At 39.9% G+C, this 8,484-nt stretch overlaps 1 protein-coding gene across 1 annotated transcript; it reads left to right on the forward strand.

Moving 5' to 3' along the window:
• Positions 1-566: 566 nt before the first annotated feature.
• On the forward strand, positions 567-8,081 carry eps8l3a (EPS8 signaling adaptor L3a). Its single transcript, XM_075459986.1, has 18 exons — positions 567-631; positions 751-824; positions 911-975; positions 1,057-1,215; positions 3,311-3,460; positions 3,546-3,589; positions 3,698-3,783; positions 4,754-4,905; positions 5,054-5,159; positions 5,248-5,321; positions 5,413-5,487; positions 5,740-5,885; positions 5,990-6,230; positions 6,314-6,357; positions 6,446-6,542; positions 6,657-6,761; positions 7,014-7,099; positions 7,883-8,081. Exons 1-18 carry the CDS (start codon positions 567-569, stop codon positions 8,079-8,081), a joined length of 1,968 nt encoding a protein of 655 aa, XP_075316101.1.
• The last annotated feature ends 403 nt before the right edge of the window (positions 8,082-8,484 follow it).

The raw sequence follows: 8,484 nt of genomic DNA on the forward strand, positions 1-8,484 counted from the left end.
TGAATGATGGGGCTTACAGCGAGTGTGGAATTCATTTAAGGCAATTAGTCCACGAGAGTTCCACCTCATCATAATGTCCTTCTTATTTTTTGAAATCAAAACATTTTAAGAAAGCACTGAAAATTGGGTGAAGCAGTTGTTTGATTAACAGTTTGTGCGTTGGTGTAAAATGCTCTTTAACAAACAAAATGTTAGTGATTTGAAATGTGTTGATTTCATTTAATTTTGTCAGTGCAGACCATTTATTTGTCTATGTTTGAAATGTAAAACAGTTAGACTTTTTTTATGAGACATGATAGTATGATAGTGACATGAGGTCGCCCTGTGTTGCCAGGTGACAGTGAACAGACACTGTAAAATGTCTTCTGTTTTTCATTCACAAATGAACAAAACGTGTTATTTCATAGCCTCAGTCCGCCGCATGTGAAGACAAATGGCACATAGCTTCTTAAAATAAGGGCCTCGTGGTTTTAGTTTAGATGTACATTTGCGAGTCAGCGCATAGCTGTCACATTTATGGGGCGTAACCCTTGTTATGTGTGATACTGCAGGTGTGTCCGAACAAAATGTTCAGGGATAACAGTCCGTTTGGCTTTGACAGCAGCAGCTACGCAGGGTCCATCCAGTCAAAGTATGTATTTCAGAAATGTTTCTGTATCCTATCAAGTCATCTACTGATATTTTAATAACTGATATAATAATTGTTTGTTCATCAATTCTCTCATTATTTTTTTCTTTGTGTGTGAACAGTGGTTATTCCACTATGGATGAGGCATCGTCACAAATATCAAACCTGTCAAGACCCAGCGCAAAGTCAATTTACCGTGAGTTAACACTGCTGCTCTCAAAGAGTTCATATACTTATCTATCTATAAAGAATCCATCATAGCTCTGCTTTATGCTTCAACAGTGCAGAGGAGACAGTACGCAACATCAGTCAACAAGATGATGGACAAATTTAATTACAGGGTGGAGGTATGATAACTTCATCATAAAAATCTGTTGCTCTGAATCATCCCATGCTAACTTTTGAGTTTCTATGGCTCTGTGTTGCAGCATTTGTTCACTTGTGACCTGGATGGGAAAGAGCTGAGAAACGTCCAAGACTGTGTGGAGCGTCTGCAGCTGCTGGATCAGATGGGTCGTGTGTGGGCTCAGAACATGCTGCTGGAGGTGCATGGTGCTAACCTGCTGTTCACAGACATTGAAAGCAAGGTAAACAACATGTGGCGCCTGGGCAGAAGTAATAAAGTTAAAGTAAGGCCGGATGGGAGAGGTTACCTACAGAATGTATTGATTCACAAAAAAAGAAACCAAATCGAATCCTTTTTATTATCATTATTATTATTATTTTATTTTTTTAAATTTATGATTAACTTGTAATTATTTGTCATCAGTCTTAGCATATGATTATTGTTGTGGGCAGGCTTGACCTCCTGTACTATTCAGTGATGCAGCAGAGCTGAAGAAGCCTCTGACTGAACACACTCCGTTTCAACACTATGTCGCATAAATAGCAGCACAAAGCCAGCCTTCTGTATAATTTTGTTTAGTTTTTTTTTAAATTACTTTGATGCCAAGCAGATTGCACTAAGATGCAATGTCTCGTGCTGTCAAAGTCCAAAGAGTTTGGTTTAGAGGACCCAAATGGGGAAAAACAGCAGTGAAAAAAAAATACTATCTTTATTGAAAAAAAAAAACAAAAAAAACAGAAAGCACAGCTTAGCCGGAAAACAAGGAACTTAAGCTACAAAAGATTGAAAAAATAAAACAACAAGACAATGGAAAAACCTGAGAAACAGCAAAATGGTAAGCAGAAAACTGACAAAGAACAGGTAACAGTAAGGATCTAACAAGGGCTGAGATAAACCCAGGGAATTCTACACTGAGGGCAACTAATGAGAAAGTGACTCCAGCTGTGGCTGACTGAGTTGGAGACAGGTGTGGTAATGAAGCTGAGAACTAAACAGGGAAACTGTGGATACCAAGAGTAACAACAAGATCTAAACACAGGACTGAAAGCAGGAATAAAGTAAGCAAACTAAGAACATCGACCCAAAATACCAAATGATTAATCCATGAAACGACTGGAAACTTAGAGGACGGGAAAAACGGAACACCAAAAATCACAGATCATGACAGGTGCAGTCAGTGAACGACCTAATTTTCCTTAAGATATAGTCTTCTCTGTCCTTTCTTGAATACAACCTTGGTATTATATTTCCAGTTTAGTCTGCTGTCCAAGAAGACTCCTTTGTATCTGTATTCCTCAACCACTTCAACCTCTTCTCTTAGGATGGACACAGCTTATTCCTGGTCCTCCTAAAATCCACAATCATCTCCTTTTGTTTTGTTCATGTTCAAGATGAGGTGATTATTCTCCCAACGACTGCAGTCATATGACTATTTCTGGAGATGACAGGACTGGAAAACTGAGAAAGAATGAGAGTTCACTCCCCTGTAATGCTCCCATGCTACTGACACACAACCCCTCAGTCTCACAAACTGTGGTCTGTTTGTCAGGTAATCAATAATCCAGGTGGTTGTGGAGGCGTCCACCTGTATTTTCTGCAGCTTCTTGCATAACAGTACAGGCAGAATAGTATTAAAAGCACTGGAGAAATGAAAGAACATGATCCTCACCGTGCAGCCTGCTTTGTCGGGATGAAAGTCAGCTTGATGAAGCGAAGGGGATGACTGCATTCTCAACTATCCTTTATAGGTCCCTGCTTGGATAGTAGGATACACATCCCTCTTTTAAAAATGTTTAGCTGCTGTTTAATTTGTGAAAACACTGTGTAGTGATGTGGAAAGGATTCAAATATTAAATCTAAGCAAGAGTAGCACCAACACAACATAACATTATTTTTACTCAAAACAGCCTAATCAAGTGTTTTAGAGAACAACAGTCCTTACAAACAGCAGTCTGTGGTAGTGAAACCAGAATAGTAATGAAAGCAGGAGAAATGAATCACTGTTTACAGCACGAGGAGGAAAAAAAACCTGAGACACCAACAGACACCATGATTATCCACTGCATCCTTTGATGCAGTGAAGCTAAGGGTTTGGCTACCTGGGTAGGAAGGCATGGACTTTCAGCGTAAAGTCCAGTTTATTCCACAAATGAATGTTTTTAGGTCGTATGGTCCTCAACAAGAGGTACAGATATATTCATACACACCAACGGGTAAAATTAAAACATTTTCTCCCATTTGGTTTCTCATCTTACCACTGACTTGTTAACAAGAAGATACTTGCTCTCAAAACCCCTCTAACAGTAGTTTATGTACACACTTCTGTGTTTTCTCAGGAGGAGCTGGAGTCCATTTCCTTGAGTGACATCCAGGAGCTGAAGGCCATATTGGATTCTGAAGTGTATAGCTCCCTGCTCACTGTGTCAGTTCAGTCCAGAAGAAAACGCACCACCACTGTCTATCTGTTCCAGTGTGAGGATGTCAGGGTGCGGACACACTAATAAAGGATGCTGCTTTTAATGTTTGTGAAGTGATAGACATGAGCTAATTCATGCTTGTTGTTGTTTCCAGGCTGACTATGTTCAAAAGGATCTATCACGAGCACTGTCACACAGGTGAGAGGGTTCAGGCCTCAGGTACATTTAAGTCAGCATGTACAAATACTCCAGCTTTGCTGACTTTTTTGGTTTTACTTTAATGTGTCTTTTATCCTACTTGCGAAGCAGCAATGGAAGAGTTACAGGTGGACATGACAGGGTAGCAGCCCTTCGTAACACTGCAGTGCCAGAGTCGATTCCTTCTGACTATGGTGAGCCTGTAAAAAATAAAATAGTGCAAAAAATAAAAACGTTTCAGAAAACTCACTCCCTATCCTCCCCAAAAGGTAAATAATATGTGACCTCAAGTGAGAACTATATGTGAAGTGAAAAAAATTGCTTTAAAAAGTTTTGTATTTTGGCTCTGACCATGATTGTTTTCTAACCCTAAATAAAGTTACTTGCTGAAGCCAACCAGGAAGAGGTAAAGTCTCATCATAGCATGTTCTGTCTTCATGTGACCAAGGCAACAAGCAAAGTGGCATTGATGAACGTGATGGTTGCGTTGTAAAAAGAATGCATTTTAGTCTAAACCTTGATTGCTTCTTAATCCTATTCAAGTTATGTTTTAGCCTAAATCCAACCAGGAAGTGAGAAAAGTGTTATAGTAAAGGGCTGTTGTCGTATTGACTGAATACTGAGATATTGTCTGGTCATTCTTGTCAGATCTTTGTGGCTTTTTAAACAAAAGACTTGAGAATGTCGTCTGCTCTGACATGGAAAAAAGCTCATGCGAGTCGTATTTCCCTCCAGCTGCTAATGGGGGCAGTACTTTACGAGACACCATTATGAGTTGTATCTAAATTTATGTACAAACAACCTATTATTTGGTTGTATCTATTAGAGGACTTGTTGGTCAGCTGTTAATTTGATCAATCCATCCTCAACACCTTATGTACCGATGCAGCTCCATACCATCACTCTCCCACCTCCGTGCTTCACAGTCAGGACTATCCAGTTATGTTTTTGTTTGTTAGTCATCACAGGTGTATTCCCTTTTTATTTTCAACGTAGTCTTTCTGAAGAATTTGTTTGTTGATTGTTCATGAGCAGAAAAAAACTAACTGGCAACTTTAGAATAATGCACACATTCAAAGAAGACACAGGGACATAAAGCTGATGTACAGATTATGTTAGCAACGACAGCATTTCCTTCATATCTGTTTTTGTCTGTCTGTCCAGGAGAGGATGATTTTCCTGAGCCTGAACTTCATCTGCTTCAGGACGAGGAGGAAGAGGAGGAAGCGCCTCACAGGATGCTGCTTCCTCAAGTGGTACCATCACCACAGCCCCCTTCCCCTCCTCGCCCCTACACAGAGTTCGACAGGAATGTGGTGAGTGTCCTTCATATGTGAGACTGATACCATGAAGTCTATAAATACTGCAGACAAGACTTGTTATATGTAGCACATTTGAAAAGTTAAAGATGTTCGTTATCTTTCAGGGGACGAAGAATCTGGTAAATTTCTTGTTTCTTCACAGGACATTTTTAATCACATTTTAAATGACATAGAGATCTTCATGGTGCAAGTCGCTGCAGCAGTTGCCAAAAATACAAAGAAAAAGAAGAAAAAGAAAAAAGGGAAAGGTAATTTCATATAAAACATACATTTAGGCTGTATCTAAATGTGTACATTCCACATACTGTATCTTGTATACATTTTCATGTGTTTTAGTTGTGGAGGGCATGCCGCCTGCAGAGGAATTTGCAGTATGTCTCCATAAAATCAAATCTGGCTTCAACCTTGTGGTTTGTGTCTTTATTCACACTTACAAGCTATTTTTGCAGTCTGTATGTCTCCTGTTCAACTTGTAATGCACAGTTGTGTAACTTTTGGTAGGGGGAGCTCAAAGGAAAACTTCATAATCCCAGTGATCCTGAATTTGTCCACTCCTTGTTCTCTGCATTAGCATACGTAAGTAACTGTACATTTGATTTCAGTATTTTATTTCAGTGTTTCTGACCGCTGTTCACATGTGATGTTAATGTTAATATTTCCACAGTGTGTAGATAAGTTCATTAAAATTATTTGTTTAACTGACTGAACAATATGTTTTCATGGTCCTGTCAACAACTAGTTTTTGAGGCAAACATCCTCTGCTTTTGTAATAGTAGTAGTAGTTGGAGAACCGTCACCATCCTGAGTGGGTTTTTCATTCTTCTCCAGGTGGTATCTCACTGTCCTGAAGGTATGCCTCCCACCATTGTGGCACCACTGCTGAGCCCTCAGTGTGTCCGTTTCCTGAGTGAAGAGGCGTCTGCAGAGGAGGACCAGCTCTGGCAAACTCTGGGAGATGCCTGGAACATCCCCAGGTGTGCTGCTTTTATCCATTGTAAACCGTCAAAGATCCAATGGATTTTTACATCATCATTTGATTCGGTGTCAAGCTGATAATCGGGTGTGGTTATGTAAATAGCACCCAATGGCCAGAGGATGATGAGGACATCCCAACATACACTCTGGAGTTCTATGATGGTTGGCAGCCCCGTGAAATATCTGCAGCACCTGCACAGAGTGAACCTGAGAGCAGACAGGAGAGTCCGCGACCTGCACCAAGCCCGCAATATCCTGCAAGCCCGCAATATTCACGTCACACATCAACCACACCACCCACATCACCCACACCACCCATACAAACCTTTGGCACAAATGGGCAGGTGATGATACTTTCTTACCACGGGCTCTCAGTTGTATTCAAAACAAAGCAAAATATCAGTGACTAATCACTTTTTTTCCACAGACTTCTAACAAGTGGAAACCTGCACCTCTTCCACAAAAATCCCGGTATGCACAGCCTGAAATTATATTCCACTGCAATGTGAACTTTTTACACCTCAGTGCTCCAAGTTGTTGATCTTTACCTGTTTTTCAGCACAAGGGAGGAAAAAATATGCAAAATGCGCGTGAAGTATGACTTCATTTCAAGGAACCATAGAGAGCTCACTATCAGAAAGGGAGAAATGGTTGAGGTGAGTTTCTATTTTTGTTCGTTCACTCATTATCTGAATCTCTAATGACGCTTACATCCAAAATACCAAAAACTCTGCAGGATTAAAACTCCTTTTTGCTTTGTTCATCTGCAGCTGCTGGACAAGTCGAAGCAGTGGTGGAAAGTGAGGAATAGCAGAGGGGAGGAAGGCTATGTACCCAATAATATCCTGGAGGCTAATAATGGGCAGCCTGATGAGGTGGTTACCACTCAGAAACAAAAAAAAGCACGGCAGGTCAACATAATCTGAAAAAAGAAAAAAAAAGCCAAATCCATCAGCACTGATGATCCATTTCCAGACTTTACTACTATTCTTGATGTGCTATATTTGAATGTCTTTAAACATGAACTTAATGTAATGAAAAGTCCACTTTCAGATAAGGGCGGCGACAGAAACTGTCCACAAAAATGAGGGGAAAAATCACAGTGTGTCACTCTTCTATTTTCTAAGCCCATTGAGGTGTCTCCTGTCCTAACAAGGAGATCCAAACCACCAGAAGTGAAAGCCTGGCTCAAAGACAAGGGCTTTGGCCAAATGTAAGTCAATTTAAAGATTTAAAATGTGGTATTCAGTTAATGCAGATAAAGATTATGCTAATGAATTCAACTTGACAGATATGTTTAAAACATGAGGTCTTCGTCATAAAGTCGGATATGAAATTGAACATTTCTGAATTATTTATAGCCACTGCCTTTGTGCCTTCATTGAAAAATGGAGTGTCCAGCGACAGCATCATGTATGATTGAAATTTGCATCACTTCTTAATAATTATTTTATTTCTTAACTGAGCAACAAACTATTTTGCTTATATGAGACCATTTATATTCACTGTGCAAGAAAGATGATGACAGTTGAATAAAAAGCATTACATCTACTGAGATTCAAACAATATTTTTTCAATACATCATGTGTTTACTCCCTCTTTTTACAAGGAGGATTCAAGTTCTTGGAAACATGTTTTACATTTTTTAGCTGCTCGGGGAGAGTTGTCGCTCCACCTTTGAGATTGGGCTAAAACTGGGCAGAGTACTTGACAATGTCATGGCTTTTATTCACTTTTCATTCTCTTGAAAATTCTGAATGTTTTTTGGCAGTGAGCTTGGGATCATTACAGCAGCGTAATTGTCCAAATCTGGCAGCCTCCTAAACATAAGATTATAACAATTGTGATGCTTTAAAGGCTCCTTTAAGTGAATAAATCTGCCAAAGTGCTTAACTTAAAGGGGTGACTTCGAAAACGCCACCAGTGCAGGTTACAGTTTGTGAATGTACACATCAACTAACCCGCATGCTGAGTTCATCAATTCCATCACCTGCAGCACCGTGCGCTGTCTGGGCGGGCTGAGCGGCTCGATGCTACTTGGGATGAGTAGAGAGGAACTGAAGATGGTGTGTCCAGAAGAGGGAGGGCGAGTCTTCTTCCAGTTACAAGCAGTCAAGTCCGCCTTGGCTGTAAGTCACAGATCGGCTTCATTTGTTTCCACCGATTATTTGAAGATTGTATCGATATCATCCTGATGAATGCTGGTGTAATCACGCACAACCCTTCTTTCTTTTCAACACTTAGGGTGCCAGTTAAGAGACACCGACTGTACAGTGTAAAGCTCGTTACTATGGGCTGAGAAGAAGAAATCTGCTTGGACCAAAACAACGCATACTGTAAGATTTCAGCTAATAATAAGCAACAGAGGAAGAGGTGGTTTTTACAGAGAATTTGGCATGTCGTCAATCTTTTGAAAGAAAGAAACCACATATTGTATCAAATGATTGAAATTTCCCTTTAAATGATATATTAGTCAATCTGAAATGTTTCAAGTCGATAAGTAATCAGATCTGCACATTATACGATCAATTGTAAAATCAAAGTGCACTGGGCAGTTTAATAATATGCTAATGCTGCAGCATAACTGAATCTGTGATC

The sequence above is a fragment of the Odontesthes bonariensis genome, chromosome 3 (assembly GCF_027942865.1).
Source record: "Odontesthes bonariensis isolate fOdoBon6 chromosome 3, fOdoBon6.hap1, whole genome shotgun sequence".
Lineage (NCBI taxonomy): Eukaryota > Metazoa > Chordata > Actinopteri > Atheriniformes > Atherinopsidae > Odontesthes > Odontesthes bonariensis.